Source organism: Dipodomys spectabilis, unplaced genomic scaffold, assembly GCF_019054845.1.
Source record: "Dipodomys spectabilis isolate Male_0828 unplaced genomic scaffold, ASM1905484v1 ptg000756l, whole genome shotgun sequence".
Classification (NCBI taxonomy): domain Eukaryota; kingdom Metazoa; phylum Chordata; class Mammalia; order Rodentia; family Heteromyidae; genus Dipodomys; species Dipodomys spectabilis.
Genome location: NW_024871433.1, coordinates 250,981 through 275,694, shown reverse-complemented (window position 1 = coordinate 275,694; position 24,714 = coordinate 250,981). Strand labels below are relative to the sequence as shown.

General features: G+C 52.7%; 2 protein-coding genes across 4 annotated transcripts in view; one reads left to right on the top strand and one right to left on the bottom strand.

Annotated features, from left to right (window-relative positions):
- Pnpla7 (patatin like phospholipase domain containing 7) overlaps nt 1-20,130 on the bottom strand; it is a 61,686-nt gene extending 41,556 nt beyond the window's left edge. The window contains 14 exon segments of the mRNA XM_042672659.1: nt 1,242-1,425; nt 2,171-2,344; nt 3,327-3,441; nt 9,792-9,870; nt 13,623-13,782; nt 14,626-14,718; nt 14,720-14,846; nt 15,716-15,823; nt 16,232-16,313; nt 16,404-16,462; nt 18,912-19,024; nt 19,252-19,407; nt 19,721-19,847; nt 20,061-20,130. Of these exon segments, the coding sequence (XP_042528593.1) occupies nt 1,242-1,425; nt 2,171-2,344; nt 3,327-3,441; nt 9,792-9,870; nt 13,623-13,782; nt 14,626-14,718; nt 14,720-14,846; nt 15,716-15,823; nt 16,232-16,313; nt 16,404-16,462; nt 18,912-19,024; nt 19,252-19,407; nt 19,721-19,847; nt 20,061-20,130 (1,647 nt within the window).
- Nucleotides 20,131-23,070: 2,940 nt separating this feature from the next.
- Mrpl41 (mitochondrial ribosomal protein L41) lies at nt 23,071-24,253 on the top strand. Of its 3 annotated transcripts, none has more exons than XM_042672685.1 (2): nt 23,071-23,155; nt 23,713-24,253. In XM_042672685.1, exon 2 carries the CDS (start codon nt 23,721-23,723, stop codon nt 24,126-24,128), a length of 408 nt encoding a protein of 135 aa, XP_042528619.1. In that variant the 5' UTR covers nt 23,071-23,155; nt 23,713-23,720; the 3' UTR covers nt 24,129-24,253. The 3 variants fall into 3 exon arrangements, with proteins under 3 accessions (XP_042528619.1, XP_042528621.1, XP_042528620.1); XM_042672687.1 differs by having other exon boundaries at nt 23,072-23,155; nt 23,697-24,253; XM_042672686.1 differs by having other exon boundaries at nt 23,098-23,155; nt 23,535-24,253.
- The last annotated feature ends 461 nt before the right edge of the window (nt 24,254-24,714 follow it).

Genomic DNA, 24,714 nt, shown 5'->3' with positions numbered 1-24,714 from the left:
GCTGGGAAGGTGGCTCAGTGGTAGAGCGCTTGCCTTGCATGCATGAGGCCCTGGGTTCGATTCCTCAGCACCAAATAAGCAAAAAGAAAAAAGCCAGCAGTGGTGCTGTGGCTCAAGAGGTAGAGCGCTAGCCTTGAGCTGAAGAGCTAAGGGACAGTGCCAGGCCCAGAGTTCAGGCCCCACGACTGGACCAAAAAATAAATAAATAAATAAAATAAAAATAAAAGAAACAAAGCCAGGTACCAGTGGCTCATACCTATAATCCTAGTTACTTAAGTAACTAGTTCAAAGCAGGCCAGGAAGGAAAGTTTGTGAGACTCTTGTCTCCAATAAACTACTCAGAAAAAGCCAGAAGTGGTGCTGTGGCTCAAGTGGTAGAGTGATAGCCTTGGGCAAAAGAAGCTCAGGGACCGTACCAAGGTCCAAAGTTCAAGACCAGGACTAACAATATACATATATGTATGTATGTATATGTATGTGTGTGTGTGTGTGTATATATATATATATACATCGTCAGACAATTTTGGAAAAGGAAATCTGGTTACCTTCAGGTGAATCAGGTCATGAAGCTTGAGGTGATATCAATGAGCAGGTTGGGCAGCATGGATGCACTGCCAGAGTCGCTGCAGGGATCCCTGGAGCTACACACATGGCTGCCTTCAGGCCAGCAGCACAAATATGGGCTGGGCACCCACATGTTCCATGTTGGCCACTGGCAAGCGGGGGTTCCAGCAAAGGTCAGCAGGGATAAGAAAGGAAGGAAAAAGTTAAGGAGCATTGCATGCTGGCTGATGATGACATAGCAATGGCCCAAAGGGCCCAGTTGAGACTGCAATTGAGATCCATCAAGCTGAACATAGGGGAGACCAGGGCAAGAAGGATGGAAAGCAGAGAACACAGGGACCTCTCGGCATTAGGCTGCAAATGAGAAAGGGCCAAACGTATGTGGAACAGCTCAGTTGGGAGGGGAAAGACCAGGGGAGGGGAGCCTGCCTCTGTAGAAGGGTGCAGCAGTGGTGGCCGGTCATAGGTGGACACAAGACCCCAGCACGGAGGGCACCAAGCACAGGGCTGGTAGAGTGGGGTTCACAGAGGTGCAAAGATACCCACTCAACCCAAGGTGGAGTTCCAGCTCAGGCTCCTCAGGGCCTGTGGGCTCTCTCTCATCCACCTGTTAGCTGCACCAAGTTCAGGGGATCTACCTCCCTGAGCTGTACAGGAAGATGGCAGCTCAGACATACAGAGCCCATCATAACGATATCCACCGGACTGCGATGGGGCGCTTTACCTTGTGACAGTGAAGGGTCAAGGTCACCAGCCTGGGGCTGCCCCAGCTCATCTGAGATCTCCCCGTGGACTGAAGGCAGAGGGGAGGAGCTGCTCTTCAGCAGAGGCCTAGAGGTTGCTGGACATTTCCCCCACGATCTGGGGGAGACAGGCATGAGTCAGAGCAGGACCCACAGAGCACCAGGTGTGGCTCTAGCTCAAGCAGACACATCTAGGAGCAGGATGCACATAGCAGCACATGGCCAGCGGAGGGCCCTCCAAAATGCCCTGTGTACCTGCAAACCCCACCTTAGTCCACCTCACCATCGGCATATGCCACAGAAAGACAAGCAAACCCTGGCCCCAGACTGGTCCTGCTCAAACCACTCCAGCCCTGCACCCCTCTCTCAGCCTTCCCTTTCAGGGCTTTCCTGAACGGACTGCTCCCTCTTGCTGTCCAACAGTTTAAGGGGAAGTCCCTGCTCCAGGGGTGAGGGAGGGGGTACTCTGCTCAGGACAGGGGTGAGGGGGCGAGGCTCTGTTCAGGGCAGGGGGATGGGAGGAGGCTCTGTTCAGGGCAGGGGTGAGGGGGGGCGGTGCTCTGTTCGTGGCAGGGGGAGGGGGGGGAGGCTCTGTTTGGGGTAGGGGTGAGGGGGCGAGGCTCTGTTCGGGGGCAGGGGGGAGGGGGAGGCTGTTCGGGGCAGGGTGAGGGGAGTCTTGGGCACTATGCTCTTCCGGAGCACCAACCTCTCTGGCACAATACACCCACTGGACAACCATAAGGCAAGATAAACGTGTCCAAATCCTGACTCCCAGGAATCCTCCAGCACATCAGAGGGCAGCTGGTTACGCAGGACGCCCCCCAATGCCCACCATCGCCTCCCCCAGAGTCCTGACAGCTCACAACCAAGCGTGCCATGGCTGTGGCTGTCCTCCCTGTTCTGAGGAGAGCAGCCACGGGCTGGGTGGTGGCTCTGTATTCACAGAATTGGGGAGCTCCATGGTCAGGCCCAGGTAGGTGCACAGAGCCAGGAAGGTCACCCTCTGCAGCTGCAGCATGATGATCTGAAAGATACCAGGACAGGCGGGCGCCGGCGGCTCACACCTGTCACCCTAGCTACTTAGGAGGCTGAGGTCTGAGGATTGGGGTTCAAAGCCGGCCTTGGCAGGAAAGTCTGTGAGACTCTTATCTCCAATTAACCACCAGAAAACTGGGAGTGGAGCTGTGGCTCAAAGTAGTAGAGGGCTTGTCTTGAGCAAAAGAGCTCAGGGACAGCACCCAGACCCTGCGTTCAAGCACAGGACCCAAGGCATGAGCAACCCAGGGGAAGTACAGCTGAGCCCCGGACTTCAGGCCACAGGTCACCCTCCCCAGGGGTCCTTCAGGTAAAGACCTCAGCATAACACACCACTTTTGTAGATGTTAACATGGGAATAATAAAGATACACAGACACTGCATTGTTCTCAAGTTTTCTGTAAATCTAAAATTGCTCTAAAATAAGGTGTTTAATTTTTAAATATTCAAAACTCTCTGTAAGGGAATGGGAAATCTGACAGCATCCTTGAGCTTATTAACTGTTATTGTAGTATATATATGTATGTCTATGTAAATATATATATATATGTATATGTTGTTGTTAGGGGAGGGGGGCCTTGAACTCTAGGCCTGGGCCCTGTCCCTCAGCTCTTCAGCTCAAGGCTAGCATTCTACCACTTCAGCCACAGCGCCATTTCCGGCTTTTTCTGTGTATGTGGTGCTGAGGAATCGAACCCATGCGAGGCAACACTCTACCACGGAGCCACCTTCCTAGCCCTGAAAAATATATAATACAAAGTTTTTAAAACAGCCCTAGTTCTTCCAAGAACCCCTTGTCACCAGGCAGTAAGTACTGTCAGCAAAGCAAGTCCCACATTCTCAGGATTCACCTCATGGCTAAAAGCACAGAGCTAACATAAGCTGGAGGGAACCCTAATTGGCTCTCACCAGCTCCCAGATCATACCCGAGGGGCTCACAGCAGCTACAAGAGTCAACCAAAGAAGCCTTACCTGCACCACCCCACCAGGGTCTCAGGATATTTCTTAAAGACTCCTTGAAAAACCACTGCTGGAAGCCGGAGGATGCTGGATGGGGCAGCTGCACGGGCAGAGACTGTTTTGTACGGTTCAGTGTGACCTGTAACAAAAGTTTGGTCACGTCAGAAGCCAGTGGCTCACACCTATAATCCTAGCTACTCAGCTGACTGAGATCTGAGAATTGCAGTTCAAAGCCAGCCCAGGCACATAAATCTAAACGACTCATCTCCAATTAACCAGAAAAAGCCAGAACTGGAGGCATAACTCAAGAGGAATGTCAGCTGTGAGTGAAACAAGCAAACAAACAAGTGAGAAGCCGAGTTCAAGTCGTAGTACTAGCAGAAGTAACAACATTGATCAGTCTCATGCCAAGAACCTGCAGTGCTCCTGGGAGTTGTCTAAGGGCGCCTAGCGACTCCACCTGGCTCCTACTCGAATGGCCAATGCAATTCCCAGGCATGCTGTGGGCAGCGGTGATTGGGTGCAAACCACAGACATTCTCAATCATTGCAGCAATCCACAACAAAAGCAGGGCTGAGCCCCATCAGACCTAAACCATCACACCTGCTCTAACCTGTTGTTGAGAGCCACAAGCCTGGCTAGCCACTCCAGTACTCCACCTTGGTCTCTGTCAAAGCTGTCAGTAGCCCCTTGCCAAAAGTACATGTAAGGCAGACTTGCTCATAAGTGGGTGGAGCTGAGGACCAAACGTGGGCATAATGCTTACAAAAAAAACACCTCCCCCACAATAGATGTATAGATCAAAAAATAATAATAATAAAAATAAAAACAACCAGAATGAAAAGTAAGTCCATGAGCAAGAAGAAAATATTTGTAAAACACGTATTTGATAAAGAATGTGTATCCAAAGAATACAGAGAGCTCTTGAAATTTAAGAATGAAAGGATCTGTCACATCCACGCAAGGGGACCACACAGAGGCAGACAGGCACAGGAGGAAGATTATTATGAGGTTTATTGGAGGAACCATATTTGCCTCAGGAGAGCGAACGCATGGCAGCTCTGCTATCCAGGTAGCAGCAGGGTCTGGAGGCTAGGAAGTGAGGCAGATGGGAGCCCAGGTGGGTCTGGGCAGAGAGAGGGAGGGGCCCCTCCTTCTTCTTGCTCATGGATTTTTCATTCTGGTTGCTATTAACTTCAGTGAATTAGTTTTATTATTTTCTTTCACAAATCATACTTTGTGCCATTTCTATAAATCTTTGCATAACACATAAAACAAAGTAGCAGATTTTTCTCCAATTTTTTTTTTTGGGTCCGGTTGTGGGGCCTGAACTCTGGGCCTGGGCGCTGTCCCTCAGCTCTTCAGCTCAAGGCAAGTGCTCTACCACTTGAGCCACAGCGCCACTTCCAGCTTTTTTTTCCTTTTTGCTTATGTGGTGCTGAGGAATCGAACCCAGGGCCTCATGCATGCAAGGCAAGCGCTCTACCACTGAACCACCTTCCCATCCCCTCCAATATTTTCTTTAAAACTTTTATACCCATCTAAGCTGGGCGCTGGTGGCTCACGCCTGTAATCCTAGCTACTCAGGAGGCTGAGATCTGAGGATCGCGGTTCAAAGCCAGCCTGGGCAGGAAAGACCATGAGACTCCTATCTCCAATAAACCATCAGAAAACCAGAAGTGGCGCTGTAGCTCAAGTGGTAGAGCGCTCGCCTTGAGCTGAAGAGCTGAGGGACAGCGCCCAGGCCCAGAGTTCAAGCCCCACGACCGACAAAAAAAAAAAAAAATTTTATACCCATCTAGGTTAAGGCGAGATATGGATTCAGGTGTGTTTTTGCAGATGGATCTCCTAGTCAGCTTTTCATTTTCAATAAGAATGTACGTGAGGCAGGTAGTTTTGTTTTGTTTTGTTTTTTGGTCAGTTGTGGAGCTTGAACTCTGGGCCTGGACACTGAACTGTGCTCTTCAGCTCAAGGCTGGCACTCATCACTTGAGCCACAGCACCACTTCCGGTTTCCTGGTGGTTAATTGGAGATAAGAGTCTCACAGACTTTCCTGCCCAAGCTGGCTTTGAACCATGATCCTTAGATCTCAGCCTCATGAGTAGCTAGGATTACAGGCGTGAGCCACCAGCACCCAGCTAGACAGGTAGCTTTATTTTAAAAAAAAGTATGCTTCACTCACATTTTGGGGGGCTGCAGTGAAGTTCCCCCATTTGTATCACATCAAGGCATGTACATCTGCTTATGCCATCTCCTTCCCTCTCCTTAAAGCCATCAATAATCAGTCCAGGGGACTTCCATCCCAACCACTGGATCTAATCACTTCCCCAAGGCCCTTCAACTCCGTGGTGGGATTAAGTTTCCACCCTCTTTTACTATTTGAGGTTTGATTTAAAGGCCTCCCGGCTTGCTAGGCAGGCCCTGTAAAGCTGAACTAGACTTCCAGCCCTTTGACTATTGGCTGTTTGTGAGACAGGGTCCTGTTTCCCACGGGCATGCTCTCTTTTGCATTTCTCACCACAGCAGTGATACAGGCACACATGACCTCTGGGCCTCAGCTCTGGGCTGTCTCTCCTGTTCTAATGTAGGGAGACTGGTCCTGCAACTCCTAACTACAGTAACTCCCAACTACAGTAACTCCCCCGTATAACCTGATAAAAGAGGGAGGCCACAGGGAATTAGGACAAAAGGCCTGTAGGCAAACTAAGGTGTTCTGGGGCAGTTTAAACAATTGTATGCCTCAGAGACCCAATACTCAAGACCCGAGTACCTGGCTTTTGTCACTTTGGAGATATAGTCTCACTACTCATTTTGCCTAGGCTAGTCTCAGACTTGTGCTCCTCCTGCTTCTGTCTCCAAGCTGTGAGATCACAGACAGGCACCAGAGCACCTAGCAGGTGAGGAGCTCTTACTTGGCATGTGTCACCACATTGTGTTCTGTAACACAGCTGGGGAACAGCAGACAGTGCTTTGCTCTTGGCAGAAGGAGATAACCATGTAACATTCCCTCTGAGGCTGAGGGAACAATCCAGAAGAGGGAGCAGAAAGAATGTCAGCGCCGAATGAAGAGACAGGTACTGGTGACTACACCAATAATCCTAGCTACTCAAGAACCTGAGATCTGAGAATTAAGATCCAGTGCCAGGACTGGGAAGGTGGCTCAGTGGTAGAGTGCTTGCCCTGCATGCATGAGGCCCTGGGTTCGATTCCTCAGTACCACATAAACAGAAAAAGCCAGAAGTGCTGTGGCTCAAGTGGTAGAGCACTAGCCTTGAGCTGAAGAGCTGAGGGACAGCACTCAGGCCCAGAGTTCAGGCCCCACGACCGGACCCCAAAAAAAAAAAAAAGAAAGAAAGAAAAAAAAAAACATAACCAAGACAGAGAAAATAGAAAACAGATAACCAAGACAGAGAAAGTAGAGAGCAAAGAAAGAAGAGAGCAGAAAGCCAAGACAGAACTGTAGAAGCTGGGCGCCTGTAATCCTAGCTACTCTGGAGGCCGAGATCTGAGGATTGCGATTCAAAGCCAGCCCCAGCAGGAAAGTCCAAGAGACTCCAATAAACCACTAGAAAACCGGAAGTGGTGCTGTGGCTCAAGCGGTAGAGCACTCACCTTCAGCTGAAGAGTGCAGGGACAAGCCCAGAGTTTAAGCCCCACGACCGACCCCCACCCCCAGAAAAAAAGACAGAATAGAGAACAGAAAACTAAGACAAATAAGAAAGAGAGAGAAAGAGAAGGAAAGGAAGGAGGGAGGCAGGGAGGCAGGGAGGCAGGGAGGGAGGGAGCAGAAAGCCAAGACAGAAAAAGTAGAGAACAGATAACCAAGACAGAGAAAGAAGATCCTTGGAGCAGGGCCTACCAGAGGCTAAGAAAGTGGAAGCCAGTACCTCAAACAGCTAAAGTAACAGGAAAAGACACCTACAGCCTGCAGCTGTAACTGCAACGTAATAACAATCATCTTACTCACTACCCAGCTTGCTTGGCTCACTGACTCATGTCTACCTTGTCCTCCCATTGTTCTCCTTTCCCCAGAATTCAAGATTCGCACTTGTGCTGGAACACCATACCCTTCACCTCCAGACCCAGGGAGGGAGGGAGCCTTACTCAACAAGAACTGGCACTGAGCAGGTGGGAAACACCGGAAAGCCCCAAACTCCTGCCTTTCATTTACTAACTGATACTGGTGGCTTACACTCAGCCACTCAGGAGACTTGAGATCTGAAGATCATGGCTTGAAGCCAGCCTAGGCAGAAAGTTCTTCAAGATTCTTACCTCCCATTAACCCAGCAAAAAAGCCAGAACTGGAGGTATGGCTCAAGCAGTAAAGTGCCAACCTTGAGTAAAAAACAGCTCAGTGAGAGCTCGAAGCCCTGAATTCAAACCAAACTCCAGTGTTCATGTTGCCCACATGTATATTCTCTCTCTCTCTCTCTCCCCCCTATCTATCTAAAAAACCTATATTCCTCCATGGAACAAGTTTGTTTTTTCTCAGTTGTGGCGCTTGAACTCAGGGCCTGGGCACTGTCCCTGAGCTTCTTTTGCTCAAGGCTAGCACTATACTGCTTGAGCCACAGCACCACTTCCAGCTTTTTCTGTTTACGTGGTACTGAGGAATCGAACCCAGGACTTCATGCATGCTAGACAAGCACTCTACCACTGAGCCATATTCCCAGTCCCAAAATCAATTTTTGATAATGCTAACACAGGCCAACCCCTAGATCTACACCTCAACCTCAGCAGGCTAGTAAAGACCCTCTTCCCTAGGCCAGCAACTCCAGGCTCACCTCCACGGAAGATAAAGCAGGCATGTCTGAACACTAGAACATCCATTCTAAATAAGGGCATTGTCAGACCCTTTCCCTGTTCCAGGCCAAGACCACCATTGCAGGCTATTAGCCAGTTCTTCTCTGGGAAGCTACAGTTAAAAAAAAAAAAAGCCTACACAGACCTCCAACCCTAAGAAAGAAGCCAACTTCTTGTCCTGTCTTCTGAAGAGGTCCCTAGTGGACAACCCTGACCATACACGTGAGGCCTGTGCCCAGCTTTTAAGTTTTTTCTCTTTATAACTAACTGATAACTAACTGAAATAACTACAAATCGAGTCATTTCCAGCAACTGTCTTGTGGCTCCCCAAGTCAGCACCCAAACAGCCACCAACCTTGACTGCAGAGCAAGCAGGAGGGCCACAGTCAACCCCCACATCACCTGTTTTGTAAACAGTCTTACTGGTACACAGCCACAGTCATTTGCATATTGCCAATGAACTGCGTGGCTCATAAAGCCAAAATATTCACCACTAGGCCTCTTAGAGGTAAGGTAGGCTGGCCTCTGTTCTTCCAGCATGTGTGAGCAGCGTGGATTTGAACTCATGTGTGTGGAATTACGCAGTAAAAGCCCCTGTGCCTGCTGGAGCCACGCCGCACCCATGAGATGCATCTGCACACAAACGCATTGCTAGGGACAGGAAAGCCCCTGATCTGAAAGAAAAGACCCAAAATCTACAGGGAAGAGAAATTCAGAAGGGCTGGAGACATGTTCGGGAGGAACAGAAAAATTCATCTTACTTCACCCATGAAGTAAGGAGGACAAGGATAGGATGTAGCTTAGCGGTAAAACACTTGCCTATCAAGTGCCACATCCTGGGTTCAATACCCAGTACCAAAAAAGAAAAAAAAAACCTGCTGGAAACGTGGCTTACTGGTAGAATGCTTGCCTAGCATGCATGAGCCCTGAATTCGATTCATCAGTACCACATAAAAAGAAAAAGGCAGAAGTGGCACTGTGACTCAAGTGGTAGAGCACTAGCCTTGAGCAAAAGAAGCTCAGGGACAGTGCTCAGGCTCTGCGTTCAAGCCCCAGGACTGGCAAAGAAAGAAAAGAAAGAAAGAAAGAAAGAAAGAAAGGAAGGAAGGAAGGAAGGAAGGAAGGAAGGAAGGAAGGAAGGAAGGAAGGAAGGAAGGAAATCCAACGGGAGTCTCAGAAAATGAAGTTTAAGATGGGTGCTGGTGACTTATGCCTGTCATCCTAGTTTTTGACAAAAAGAAAAGAAAATGTCGTGAACCCAGAACCACAGAGATGGATGACGGTGTTCCTCTCTTCCAAGCTCCATACAAGATTCTACACAAAGCCTCTGGATTTGGGGTCCAGTCTGCCTCATGACATTCTATTGTCTAATTATCCCAGAGACATTGTAATACAGCCTAGAAAAGCTAAAGTAAAAGCCAAAAGCAGCACTTTGGCAGAGGGGGTTACAAATTTGAGCTCAGCCTGGACTATCCAGATGTCTGGCTGTTTAAGATCCATTGTTGAAACTGTTCCCATGGATGCTGGCTTGGCCACTGCAGTCAAGGTGAGTGCCAGACCCTCAAGGCACTGTGGAGAACTTGACTTTAATTTTAGAGATAAGCTGTTCAAGCAAGACAGAGAAAACAAGGCCACTGGGGCTGACCAAGGAGCAGCCAGGGGCTGCTGCAGGCATGGGTACTCACAGTGATGTGTCCAGCATGCTGAGGAGCTGTGGACGCTGTCACCTGCCAGGACCTCCTTGACTACCACCTCAGTGCCGTCCTGTGTAAAGCAATCAACCATCAGTCCAGGAGAGACATCTATCTACCAGGCTGGTGGGGAAGCCCAGCCATCCCCTCCATCAATAGAGGGCACACCTCAGGTGAAATGCAAGGCAGGGGACTAGCTAAATCAGAATTAAAGAAGCAATAGCTGAAAGAAGAGAATGGGAAAAAATTAGGAAGCCAAGAGAAATGATAACCCCTACCTGTGGGGAGGAGGGAGAAAGGGAGGAAGAGAAGGAAAAGGAAAGAGAAGCCCTACCCAAGACAGCCACAGTCACAGCACCTCAATTCTATCATCCTTCAAGCAAACGTTTATAAGATCTACATTGGTTTGCTGGACTCCAAAGACTGAGGACGAAATTAGTTACTATCAGTAAAAACTGCAGATTTTTTGTCAGTCCTGGAGCTTGAACTCTGTCTGGGTGCTGTCCCTGAGCTTTTGTGCTCAAGGCTAGCGCTCCACCACTCAAGCCACAACTAAATTGCTGTAGTGTTTTGGGGATAAGAGTCTCACATACTTTCCTGCCCGGGGTTGGCTTCCATGGTCCTCAGACCTGTTTCCTGAGTGGTGAGGATGATAGACATGAGCCACTGGCACCAGATAAAAATTACAGAATTTTAACATAACTTTTCACTAGGCAAAATAAGAAAGTAAACAACAAATTTTGGTGATTTACTGTAGAAACTTCATCTCAGCTCAAACCAGGAAAATTCATTTTGAACCTGTCTGGGACTCGTCACCATCCATGAGCCACTCCTACTCAATTCAAAGGCCAGAGAGAAGCCACTCCGGCTCCTTTGGTTGGTTTCTTTCCTTTGAACCTGACCAGGAGTCAGGAGTCTCTTCCAGCAGAGTGGCCATGTGACTATAGAAGCTACTTGCTCGGACCTTTCAAGACCAGATGAATTAAAGTCCGTGTGTGTGTGTGTGTGTGTGTGTTGCTGGGCCTGGGTACTGTCCTTGAGTTTTTGTGCTCAAAGCTAGTGTTCCACCACTTGAGCCACAGCTCCACTTCCAGCTTCTTTTTTCCTTTTTGGTGGTTAGTTGGAGAAAAGAGTCTCACAGACACTCTTGCTTGGCCTGGCTTCAAACTGCAATGCTCAGATCTCAGCCTCTGAATAACTAGGATTACAGGTGTGAGCCACCTGCAAGCACCCAGTTAAAAGTCCTTTTTCTGTTCTATCAAGCATAGCCACAGACTAAGCTACCAACATGAGAATCAACAATTCCACCCCAGATAACACCTTGGGTCTAGAAACCTGGAAAGATAATGCTGAAATTAGCTGTGTACACTGCCCACTCATAAGATTAGGGCATGCAGGAACTTCTGAGGCTTCAGTGTCTGGGGAGACTATGACACAAGTATTAATATCTGCTCTAAATACTAATATAAGGTAGGAAGCCTACGTCATACACCACCAGTCAAATAAACTGATACCACTGTTACAGAAAGCAACACAACACCAAAAAGAGCCTGAGAGGTTTGAACTCAGCAGTCATATCCCTGAAGTTGAAATCCAAAGTATATAACTTAATATAAGCAAGAAACAAGATCTAGTGGCTCAGGCCTGTAATCCTTGCTACTTAGGAGGCTGAGATCTGAGGATCATGATTTGAAGCCAGCCTAGGTAGGAAAGTTAGAAAAATTGAAGTGGTGCTGTGGCTCAAAGTGGTAGAGCACTAGCCTTGAGTGAAAGACCTCAGAGACAGTGCCCAGACCCAGAGTTCAAACCCTATGATCAACCAAAAACAACAACAACAACAAATGTAAGTATTGCTACCAAGCCACTTAAATAATAGGTACACGTGTGCATAACAGTAAATGATAATGTACCATAATCAAAGTAGCAACTGTGCTTAAATGAGAGGATGAGAGTGTGTCTTTTTCCCTAAGGATCTAAAATTCTGCACTAACTTTTTTTTTTGGGGGGGGGGGGGGGGCTGGGCATTGTCTCTGAGCTTTTGTGCTCAAGGCTAGTGCTCTATCATTTTGAGCCACAGCATCATTTCTGGTATTTTGGTAGTTAATTGGAGATAAAAGTCTCACAGAGTCGGGTGCCTGTGGCTCAAGCCTGTAATTCCAGCTACTTAGGAAGCTGAGATCTGAGGATCACGGTTCAAAGCCAGCCCAAGAAGGAAAGTTCATGAGACTCTTGTTTTTTGTTTAGGTCTGGTCATGAAGCCTGAACTCTGGGCCTTGGCACTGTCCCTCAGCTCTTCAGCTCAAGGCTAGCGCTCTACCACTTGAGCCACAGCGCCACTTTCGGCTTTTTTCTTTTTGCTTATGTGGTGCTGAGGAATCGAACCCAGGGCCTCATGCATGCAAGGCAAGTGCTCTACCACTGAGCCATCTTCCCAGCCCGAGACTCTTATCTCTAATAAACTACTCAGAAAAAGCCAGAAGTGGCTCTGTGGCTTAAGAGCTAGCCTAGAGCACAGAGAGACTCAGGGACAGGGCACAGGCCCTGAGTTCAAGACCCAGGACTAGCAAAATAAATAAGAGAAGAAGAAGGAGAAGGAGAAGGAGAAGGGGAAGGGGAAGGGGAAGGAGAAGGAGAAGGAGAAGGGGAAGAGGAGGAGGAAGAAGAAGAAGAAGAAGAAGGAGAAAAGTAGAAGAGGAAGAAGAGGAAGAAGAAGGAGGAGGAGGAGGAGGAGATGGCCTCCTGAGTAGTTAGGATTATAGGTGTGAGCCACAGGAGCCCAGCTGTACTGTTTTTTTGTTTTGTTTTTTGTTTTTGTCGGTTGTGGGGCTTGAACTCTGGGCTTGGGCGCTGTCCCTCAGCTCTTCAGCTCAAGATGAGTGATCTACTGCTTGAGCTACACACCACTTCCAGTTTTCTGGTTTATTGGAGATAAGAGTTTCACGAACTTTCCTGCCCAGGCTGGCTTTGAACTGTGATCCTCAGATCTCAGCCTTCTGAGTAGTTAGGATGACAGGCAGGGGCTGTCAGTCATGGGGCTTGAACTCAAGGCCTGAGTGCTGTCCCTGAGCCCTTTTGCTCAATGCTAGTCTCTACCACTTTGAGCCAAAGTGCCACTTCTGTTTTTTGAGTGGAGATAAGACTTTTCTGCCTGGGCTGGCTTCAAACCACGATCCTCAGATCCCAGTCTCCTGAGTAGCTAGGAGTGAGCCGCCAGTACCTAGCTCCAGGTGCACTCTCTCTCCCTTCTTTCCTCCCTTGCCCCCTACCCCAGTCCTGGGATTTAAATTCAGGGCCTGGGCACTGTCCCTGAGCCTCTCTGTGCTCAAGGCTAGCGTTCTACCACTTGACCCACAGAGCCACTTCTGGCTTTTTCTGAGTACTTTATTGGAGATAAGAGTCTCTCAGACTTTTCTGCCCAGGCTGGCTTTGAACTGCAGTCCTCAGATCTCAGCCTCCTGAGTAGCTAGGATTGAAGGTGTGAGCCACTGGCACCCAGCCCACTTGTACTAACATTTTTTTTTTTCTTTTGGCCAGACCTGGAGTTTGAACTCAGGGCCTGGGCACTGTCCCTAAGCTTCTTTTGCTCAAGGCTAGCACTATACCACTTGAGCAACAGCACCAATCCCAGCTTTTTCTGTTTATGTGGAACTCAGGAATCAAACCCAGGGCTTCATGCATGCTAGGCAAATACTCTACCACTAAGTCACTTTCCCAGCCCTGTACTAACTTTTTGATGGAAACTGCTCCAAGTTTTAAGATAACAGGTAGATAAGTAAAAACACAGTAGCCTCAGTCTCTTTCTGAAGTTCCTCAGCCCTGACTCACAGTATCCTGGATGCAGACCTCCAGCCGTCCATCCTGTACAATATAAATGCTGGTATCTGGTTCTCCTGGCTGAAAGACATGCTCTTCCTCATGCAGCTGCAAAAAGACCACGTGTTTGCAAAGTTCCAGGAAGAGTGGCTTCTCAAAGTGGCCCAGGACTCTGAAACAAGCAGAATGCACTGTGGGACATACTCCGAGGGAAGACAGGGTAAGAGAAAGCCTTAGGAAAAGCCTTGCAAGGACTCAAGCCTCATTCCCCACCATGCCATGGCCAAAGCTGAAGATCCATCTGCCAAACTGGGTTGTTAATATCTGGGCCAGTATAGTATAGCATATGCCCATTATTTCAGAAGTCTGAGAAAGGAAGATCTGAACCCCAGGCAAGCCTGGGTAGCATAGTGAGTTCAAGCTGGGCAACATACAAAGACCCTGTCCCCCCAAAAAATTCTGGGCTGGGAATGTGGCTTAGTGGTAGAGTGCTTGCCTAGCATGCATGAAGCCCTGGGTTCCATTCCTCAATACTACATAAGCAGAAAAGGCCGGAAGTGGCGCTGTGGCTCAAGTGGTAGGAGCGCTAGCCTTGAGCTGAAGAGCTGAGGGACAGCGCCCAGGCCCAGAGTTCAGGCCCTACAACTGACAAAGAAAAACAAAACAACCACCACCATACACACAAAAGAAATAATAAAATGGAACAGGTGAAGAGGGGAGCAGACACAAAGCCACACTGACCCACAAGCATCTTAACTGTGCAAGGCACCCATTCTACTGGCAAAGCTAGGCACTCCACTAGTGGTGTACTAAGCATCCCACTACCACTGACCACACTAACACCACACGACCAGCAGTTCTGAGGCAGAAAAGAGACAGATTTGCCAACTACCAGCTGACATTGACAGCCAAACCAAGCACGGCCAGTGAGAGGCCTGCGAAGGCCTCCGCCCTAGGCCCCATGAGGACCCAGGGCCACTGCTGCGGGGCCTCCCAGGCCCATCTTCTCTCTTACTGGACATTTTTCAACATGTACAATACTTCTGATGGCAAGTGAGAATTATTCACATCAAACTCTGTGAGATCAGCCTCCAATAGGGAGGTGGGGGCTCTTGGGCTGCAAGGTAGGGTTCTCCTTCTTGAAACGGAGGATCCTATGAAACAGAGACACATTCTTTTTTTTTTTTTTTTTTGGGTCCAGTCGTGGGGCTTGAACTCTGGGCCTGGGTGCTGTCCCTGAGCTTTTTTGTTCAAGGCGAGCGCTCACAGCACCACTTACAGTTTTCTGGTGGTTAATTGGAGACAAGACTCTCAGAGACTTTTTCTGAGTGGGCTAGCTCCAAACTGTGATCCTCAGATCTCAGCCTCCTGAGTAGTTAGGTTATAGGCATGAGCTACCAGTGCCAGGCTAGGATCTGTGTTTTGAAGGTTCCAGAACTACCATAGGTACTGAAAAGTGGGCCACACAGTTTCACTGAAGGGTTCATTAGTGAATTGCAGCCCCTGAGCCCCAGAGGACTAGTCTCCTTCTATAGATCAACCTCAGGAATCCTGATAGAGGTTCTATGAATCCCCACCTTGTCCACAGAAAAGAGCAGCCATCTGTCCTCTTTTCTTATTTTTTTTTTTTTGCCAGTCCTGGGATTTAAACTCAGGACCTGGGCGCTGTTCCACTTCTGGATTTTTCTCTGTGTGTGTGTGGTATTGGGGAATGGAACCCAGGGCTTCATGCATGCTAGGCAAGCACCCTACTGCTGAGCCAGACTCCCAGCCCCTCTTTTCTTGTTAACACACACAACTGTACTTCAGAGAGCCCAGGGACCTTGTGTCCTGGCACCTGTGGAAGCAGGCTCAACTACTTCAAGCCAGATGTCCACCCCTCCTGATGTCATTCTGCACCATGTCCTCCTCAAACTGACCTCCAGGCCAGCGGTGCTTGGCTGGGGGAGACTGGTAACACTCAGCATGACTTACAACAGCCCCCAAATCCTGCACCCAGAGGCAGGGGCCATGGAGCCAGAGAAGGAGTCGCTGCAGAGACCAGGGGCTCGGAAGCCTGGCAAACACCATGTCCCCATCCCTAGAGGCCAGCTCAGGAGCCTGACCACAACCCACATCCTGCGTGTGTGTTACCTTCCTCGTGATCTTCCAGCCATAGAACATCACCTTGTCCCTCTTCCGAAACCTGTATTGAGAGGTGGGCTGGGCTTGTCCTGTGCTGAGGACACTGTGAGGTGACAGAGGGCTGTGAGCTCAGCCCTGAGTGGGTGCTGGAGCTAAAGTAAAGTGAAGCCCAAGGTTCTGAGTTCCATCCCCAGCACTGCAAATGAGTAAATGAAGTGCAGCACTGGCCAGGTCATGGAAAGGCAGTACAATAAGCTGGGTTCTTGCTTGACTTGTCTCAGAAGAGGGAGGAATCTCTCTAACACGGAGTCCCAGCTTAGAACAACGGGACAGAAAAGCTATGGACAGACTGAGAACCTCAGCCTAAACCCAGACAGGCCACCAGGTTCCAACAAACCCAGATGCCTTGAGGGCAGACACCAGGGGCTAAAAACACTGTACAGGACACACATACGAACATCCTTCTCCCTAGGTTCTAGAACAAGATACTCACAGACTCTGTCAACCTCTGTACACAGAAAAGATAGCAATGCCAACAAAGGCCAGTGCCAGGAGGGCTCCAACTGCAATCCCCATAAGCTAGAAGGGCACAAGGCAGTGTACCTGTCAGCCAAGCCACTACAACCTCCAGCCCCCTGGGTCCACCCCAGAAAGCCCTCGTTTTGTTACCATTGTGGACTGTGAGTGCTCTTCCAGGAACACAGGGTGGTGCCCAGACAGAAGCCAGCCTAAGACAAGAGCAGTAGTTGGGCAGGCCACTAGTCTGGCTTCCCAGACTGGCTTTGGTCAGGGTAAAAGGGCTAAGGATAGGTAAGGAAGATGTCAGCGATGCTGGAAATTCCAGAGAAGCAATCTTTATATGTCACTAATTTCCTATGTCCCACCGCAAAACACTAAGGTCCTCGGTCCCTCTGCAAGATGCAAAGAGCAACCTTTCTTATTCAAGCACTGGGATGCTCAGTTACTGTGAACAAACACCCTGCATCACACTAACACACCTCAATACTGGGGCTGTAAGCCTTAGCCACCAAGGAGTCCACAGCCTTTTCTTTTTTCTTTTTTTTTTTTTTTTTTTTGGGGGGGGGGTCCGGTCGTGGGGCTTGAACTCTGGGCCTAGGTGCTGTTCCTCAGCTCTTCAGCTCAAGGCTAGCACTCTACCACTTGAGCCACAGAGCCACTTCCGGCTTTTTTCTTTTTGCTTATGTGGTGCTAAGGAATCGAATCCAGGGCCTCATGCATGCAAGGCAAGCGCTGTACCCATTGTTAATCCCAGCCACTTGGAAAGAAGCAGTAGGATCACTTGAGCCCAAGAACTGAAGGCCAGCCTGAGCCACACAGCAAGACTCAGTCTCAAAAAGTAAAAAAATCAGTCAAGTGCCAGTGGCTCACACTTATAATCCTAACAACTGTGACCCTTAGGTCAAAGCCAGTCAAGGCAGGGAAGTCCATGAGACTCTTATCTCCAATTAACTGCCAAAAAGCCAGAAGTGGAGCTGTGGCTCAAGTGGTTATAGTGTGGCCCTGAGAGAAAAAAAAGCTCAGGGATAGTGTGCCAGCTCCTGAGTTCAAGTTCAAGCCCCAGCACCAACACACACACACACCAGCAAAAAAGAAAAAAGAAACCACAAGGGAGCAATCATCTGTATGAAAACATCCCATACCAATAGTGCAAATGCCATAGGAGAAACATCAGAGAAGTCGGCCTGCCCCATTGTTCCAAAGAGGCACCGCAGCTCTTCAGAAGTCCATGGACCAGATCTGTAGGCAGGAGGGATGTCTGTGACTTTAATGATACCATCCTGTGAATGAACCCTTACGCATGAACTGTTGTCAATGATACCATCCTGTGAACCCTCACCCGTAACTGTGTTGTCAATGATACCATCCTGTGAGCCCTCACCTGTGAACTGTGTTGTCAATGATACCATCCTGTGAACCCTCACCCGTAACTGTGTTGTCAATGATACCATCCTGTGAACCCTCACCTGTGAACTGTGTTGTCAATGATACCATCCTGTGAACCCTCACCTGTGAACTGTGTTGTCAATGATAGCATCCTGTGAACCCTCACCCGTAACTGTGTTGTCAATGATACCATCCTGTGAGCCCTCACCTGTGAACTGTGTTGTCAATGATACCATCCTGTGAACTCTCACCCATAACTGTGTTGTCAATGATACCATCCTGTGAACCCTCACCTGTGAACTGTGTTGTCAATGATACCATCCTGTGAACCCTCACCTGTGAACTGTGTTGTCAATGATACCATCCTGTGAACCCTCACCCGTAACTGTGTTGTCAATGATACCATCCTGTGAGCCCTCACCTGTGAACTGTGTTGTCAATGATACCATCCTGTGAACCCTCACCTGTGAACTGTGTTGTCAATGATACCATCCTGTGAACCCTCACCCGTAACTGTGTTGTCAATGATACCATCCTGTGAACCCTCACCTGTGAACTGTGTTGTCAATGATACCATCCTGTGAACCCTCACTGTGAATAGTGTTGTCAATGATACCATCCTGTGAACCCTCACCTGTAACTGTGTTGTCAATGATACCAACCTGTGAGCCCTCACCTGTGAACTGTGTTGTCAATGATACCATCCTGTGAGCCCTCACCTGTGAACTGTGTTGTCAATGATACCATCCTGTGAACCCTCACCTGTAACTGTGTTGTCAATGATACCATCCTGTGAACCCTCACTGTGAACTGTGTTCTCAATGATACCATCCTGTGAACCCTCACCTGTGAACTGTGTTGTCAATGATACCATCCTGTGAGCCCTCACCTGTAACTGTGTTGTCAATGATACCATCCTGTGAGCCCTCACCTGTGAACTGTGTTGTCAATGATACCATCCTGTGAGCCCTCACCCGTAACTGTGTTGTCAATGATACCATCCTGTGAACCCTCACCTGTGAACTGTGTTGTCAATGATACCATCCTGTGAACCCTCACCTGTGAACTGTGTTGTCAATGATACCATCCTGTGAGCCCTCACCTGTAACTGTGTTGTCAATGATACCATCCTGTGAGCCCTCACCTGTGAACTGTGTTGTCAATGATACCATCCTGTGAACCCTCACTGTGAATTGTGTTCTCAATGATACCATCCTGTGAACCCTCACCTGTGAACTGTGTTGTCAATGATACCATCCTGTGAACCCTCACCCGTAACTGTGTTGTCAATGATACCATCCTGTGAACCCTCACCCGTAACTGTGTTGTCAATGATACCATCCTGTGAACCCTCACCTGTGAACTGTGTTGTCAATGATACCATCCTGTGAACCCTCACCCGTAACTGTGTTGTCAATGATACCATCCTGTGAGCCCTCACCTGTGAACTGTGTTGTCAGTGATACCATCCTGTGAACCCTCACCCATGAACTGTGTTGTCAATGATACCATCCTGTGAACCCTCACCCGTAACTGTGTTGTCAATGATACCATCCTGTGAGCCCTCACCTATGAACTGTGTTGTCAATGATACCATCCTGTGAGCCCTCACCTATGAACTGTGTTGTCAATGATACCATCCTGTGAACCCTCACCCGTAACTGTGTTGTCAATGATACCATCCTGTGAACCCTCACTGTGAATTGTGTTGTCAATGATACCATCCTGTGAACCCTCACCTGTGAACTGTGTTGTCAGTGATACCATCCTGTGAACCCTCACCCATGAACTGTGTTGTCAATGATACCATCCTGTGAACCCTCATCCGTGAACTGTGTTGTCAATGATACCATCCTGTGAACCCTCACCCGTAACTGTGTTGTCAATGATACCATCCTGTGAGCCCTCACCTGTGAACTGTGTTGTCAGTGATACCATCCTGTGAACCCTCACCCGTGAACTGTGTTGTCAATGATACCATCCTGTGAACCCTCACCCGTAACTGTGTTGTCAATGATGCCATCCTGTGAGCCCTCACCTGTGAACTGTGTTGTCAGTGATACCATCCTGTGAACCCTCACCCGTGAACTGTGTTGTCAATGATACCATCCTGTGAGCCCTCACCCGTAACTGTGTTGTCAATGATACCATCCTGTGAACCCTCACTGTGAATTGTGTTGTCAATGATACCATCCTGTGAACCCTCACCTGTGAAGTGTGTTGTCAATGATACCATCCTGTGAACCCTCACCTGTGAACTGTGTTGTCAATGATACCATCCTGTGAGCCCTCACCCGTGAACTGTGTTGTCAATGATACCATCCTGTGAACCCTCACCCGTGAACTGTTGTCAATGATACCATCCTGTGAACCCTCACCTGTGAATTGTGTTGTCAGTGATACCATCCTGTGAACCCTCACCCGTAACTGTGTTGTCAATGATACCATCCTGTGAGCCCTCACCTGTGAACTGTGTTGTCAATGATACCATCCTGTGAACCCTCACCTGTGAACTGTGTTGTCAGTGATACCATCCTGTGAACCCTCACTGTGAATAGTGTTGTCAATGATACCATCCTGTAAACCCTCACCCGTAACTGTGTTGTCAATGATACCATCCTGTGAGCCCTCACCTGTGAACTGTGTTGTCAGTGATACCATCCTGTGAACCCTCACCTGTGAACTGTGTTGTCAGTGATACCATCCTGTGAACCCTCACCCGTAACTGTGTTGTCAATGATACCATCCTGTGAGCCCTCACCTGTGAACTGTGTTGTCAGTGATACCATCCTGTGAACCCTCACTGTGAATAGTGTTGTCAATGATACCATCCTGTGAACCCTCACCCGTAACTGTGCTGTCAGTGATACCATCCTGTGAACTCTCACCCGTGAACTGTGTTGCCAATGATACCATCCTGTGAACCCTCACCCGTAACTGTGTTGTCAATGATACCATCCTGTGAACCCTCACCTGTGAACTGTGTTGTCAATGATACCATCCTGTGAACCCTCACCCATGAACTGTGTTGTCAGTGATACCATCCTGTGAACCCTCACTGTGAATTATGTTGTCAACAAAGCCATCGTGCAAGGTGTGGACTTGTTGCTTCAGAACTGAGGCACCCAGCCTCCCTCTCGTTCTGTCTGCCTCTGCTCTCAAGAAGTTCGCACGTGCACACTCCAACCACACTTTCCATTTGCCCAGTGCTCCCCTGTCCCTGGCAGTCCTGTGACCTCTACTTACGTCCTTGACGCCAGGCTCCTCAGCGTGTCTAGCTGTTCTCTGCTGTCTTAATGGAGCAACTTTTCTGCTTGAGATGTGGCTAGTGTTGGACTGCAAGAAAGAACCTAAGCAAAGCAAGCAGAGTCCCAAGGGGACATGGGAAGTAACAATCGCGACTTTAAGGGAAAAAAAGCAGCTTCAATGCCCACCGCCACACACGCTGCGCACCCTGAGAAGAACTGATGGCGGCTGTGCAGCCACCAGTCAGCGCTCTGACAGAGGAGATCCCGTCCCGCTGTGCCTCCCCACTCTGGTCCGCAGAAGCTCTGCGGGAGCGCGGGCCCGGGCGGGGACTCACGGGGACCACGGGGACCACGGGGACGCGGCCCCGGCGGGGACTCACGGGGACCACGGGGACCACGGGGACGCGGCCCCGGCGGGGACTCACGCGGGCCGGGGAGGGGGCGCGGCAGGAGGCCCGTTGGGGCTGGAGGACCCCGGGGCGGCTCCGCCTCGCGGCGCGCTCACCAGGGGTGGACGCCAGCCCGTCCCCGTTCCCCCGTGCCCCCGTGCCCCCGTGCCCCCACACCCCCGCCCCCCCCGTCCCCCCGTGCCCCCGTCCCCCCGTGCCCCCGTGCCCCCGTCCCCCCGTGCCCCCGTCCCCCCGTGCCCCCGTCCCCCCGTGCCCCCGTGCCCCCGTGCCCCCGTCCCCCCGTGCCCCCGTGCCCCCGTGCCCCCGTCCCCCCGTGCCCCCGTCCCCCCGTGCCCCCGTGCCCCCGTGCCCCCGTCCCCCCGTGCCCCCTTCCCCCCGTGCCCCCTCCGCCCCCCCGTGCCCCCGCCCCCCCCACACCCCCGCCACCCACACCCCCGCCCCCTCCGCCCCCCCGTGCCCCCGCCCCCCCGTGCCCCCGCCCCCCCACACCCCCGCCACCCACACCCCCCATGCCCCCGTCCCTCCGTCCTCCTGCCCCCCACACCCCCGCCCCCCCCACCCCCGCCCCCCCGCCCCCCGTGCCCCCGCCCCCCACCCACCCCCGCCCCCCACACCCCCGCCCCCCCCGTGCCCCCGCCCCCCCGTGCCCCCGCCCCCCTGCCCCCCCGTGCCCCCGCCCCCCCGTGCCCCTGCCCCCCTGCCCCCCCATGCCCCCGTCCCCCCGCCCCCACACCCCCGCCCCCCCCCCGCCCCCCGTGCCCCCGCCCCCCCACACCCCCGCCCCCCCACACCCCCGCCGCCCCCGCCCCCCTGCCCCCCCGTGCCCCCCGTCCCCCCCCACCCCCGCCCTCCGCCCCCGCCCCCCGTCCTCCGCCCCCGCCCCCTGTCCTCCGCGGGCATGGCCGCAAGCCCGGGGAGGGCGGCGGGGGGGGGGGGGGGGGGGATGACCGCCTCAGGGAGGGTGGGCGGGGGGGGGGGGGGCTGACCGCCTCAGGGAGGGCGGGCGGGGGGAGGGGGCTGACCGCCTCAGGGAGGGAGGGCGGGCGGGGGGGGGGGGGGGGGGGGCTGACCGCCTCAGGGAGGGCGGGCGGGGGGAGGGGGCTGACCGCCTCAGGGAGGGCGGGGGGGGGGGGGCTGACTGCCTCAGGGAGGGCGGGGGGGGGGCTGACTGCCTCAGGGAGGGCGTGGGGGGGGGGCTGACTGCCTCAGGGAGGGCGGGGGGGGGGGTCTGACCGCCTCAGGGAGGGAGGGCGGGCGGGGGGGGGGGGGGGGGGGGGCTGACCGCCTCAGGGAGGGTGGGCGGGTGGGGGGGGCTGACCGCCTCAGGGAGGGCGGGGGGGGGGGCTGACTGCCTCAGGGAGGGCGGGGGGGGGGCTGACTGCCTCAGGGAGGGAGGGCGGGGGGGGGGGCGCGGGGGGGGGGGGGGGGGCTGACCGCCTCAGGGAGGGTGGCAGGCCCGGGAGTTCCGCGCCTGGAGAACGCCGGGGGGCGTGGCTGCCTCCGCGGAGGCTGGAGGGGGGGGGGAAAAAGGCGGCGGGAGGCGGGGCCGCGTCCGCGGGGAGGGCGGCGCGGGGCGGGGCCGCGGGAGGGCGGGGCGGGGCCGCGGGAGGGCGGGGCGGGGCCGCGGGGCGGGGCGGGGCCGCGGGGGGGCGGGGCGGGGCCGCGGGGCGGGGCCGCGGGAGGGCGGGGCGGGGCCGCGGGAGGGCGGGGCGGGGCCGCGGGGGGGCGGGGCGGGGCCGCGGGGGGGCGGGGCGGGGCCGCGGGGAGGGCGGGGCCGCACGGAGGACCCGAGCCGGAAGGTCGCGCAGGAGGCGAGGCTGTCCAGTGGCGGTCCCAGCGCCTCGAGGTCGGAGCTGAGGTAAGCCCCTGGGCCGCGCAGACGCGGGGGGTGCGGGGACCAGAAAAGAGCTCTGGGGCGCGGGCTACGCCGGGCGCGGTGCAGAAGGCGGGTCTCTGACGGGGCCGCGGGGCAGGATCAGAAGCGGGTGCTGCGCGGGACGGCCGAAGGCGCGGCTGTCGCGCATGTCGCGGCGCGGGTGAGGGGAGGCCGTCACGCCGGAGCCAGGCCAGGCCGCGGCGCCCGCCGAGGCTCGGGGCGGCCCCCCTCAGGCTCCGGCCAGCCGTCCCGCTGCCCGCGTTCCTGACGCCCCGCCCCTCGTCCTGGAGCGGTGCACGCATTGGCTGAGGCTGTGCGTCGGGAGTGGCGGGCGCCAATCGGAGCGGCTCTTGCTTCTCAGGGGCCGTACGGCCTTCCGCCGGAAGTGCGCCGGGGTCGCCGTGCGGGCGCGGAGTGGCGCGGAGCTCAGTCTCGGCGCTCGAGCCGCCCCGAGCCGAAAGGGGATGCCGGGCTGCGGGCCGAGCCGCTCCTCGCGCCCGCGGGGCCTCTGACCGCCGGAAAGCCGTGTCCCCCCGCAGGGCGCGGCATGGGCTTCCTGACGGCAGTGACGCAGGGCCTGGTGCGCGGCGCCGACCGGATGAGCCGCTGGACCAGCAAGCGCGGGCCGCGCACCTTCTACAAGAGCCGCGGCGCCAAGAGAACCGGCGTCCTCGCCCCCGGCCGCAAGTTCGTGCAGATCAAGGAAATGGTCCCAGAGTTCGTGGTTCCAGACCTGACTGGCTTCAAGCTCAAGCCCTACGTGAACTACCGCACTCCCGCAGGCACGGAGGCGCCGCTGACTGCCCGAGCGCTCTTCCTGGAAGCCGTTGCACCTGCTATCGAAAAGGACTTTAAAAAAGGCGCTTTCGATCCCGACCGCCTTGAGAAGTATGGCTTCGAGCCCACCCAGGAAGGCAAACTCTTCCAGCTGTATCCCAAGAATTTCCCACGCTAGAAAGCAGTGTCCACAGGCTTCTCTCGGCCGGAGCCCATACTAACCCAACCTCAGATCACCAGTCTCGGGGGAGGTATGGGGAAGCGTCTTCATGCTTGTCTATTAAAGGCCTTTGTTACCCTGTACAGTGCGTTTGGAATATGATCGTTGAAAGTGTGGCACGAGGCTGGGCATAGTGGTACACACCTGTAATCTCTTAGAAGGCATACATAGGAAGATGGAAGTCTGAAGCGGATAAGGACCGAAGTGTGAAACCCTATCCAGAAAATAACGAAAGCAAAAAAGGGCTTGAGTGTGGCTCTAGTGGCAAAGCACTTACCCAGCATGCACAGCTCTGGAAGTCACGTAAGGTCTGGAAGACTGCTCCTGGCAAGCACACACAGCACTCAGCTCACACATAACCCAGACAGTCAATCTGGCGGAACACAGGTGGCTCACGCCTGTAATCCTAGCTACTCAGAAGCCTGAGATCTGAGGATCACGGTTCAAAGCCAGCCAAGCAGGAAAATCCAGAAGTGGTGCTGGCACCAGGACTGGCAAAAAAAAAAAAAAAAAAAAGTCCTATTCCAAACAGCCTGTACTCTTA

What these genes read in the sequence shown, in the direction of transcription:
- Mrpl41 (XM_042672685.1), top strand. Translation starts at nt 23,721, where the DNA reads ATGGGCTTCCTGACGGCAGTGACGCAGGGCCTGGTGCGCGGCGCCGAC.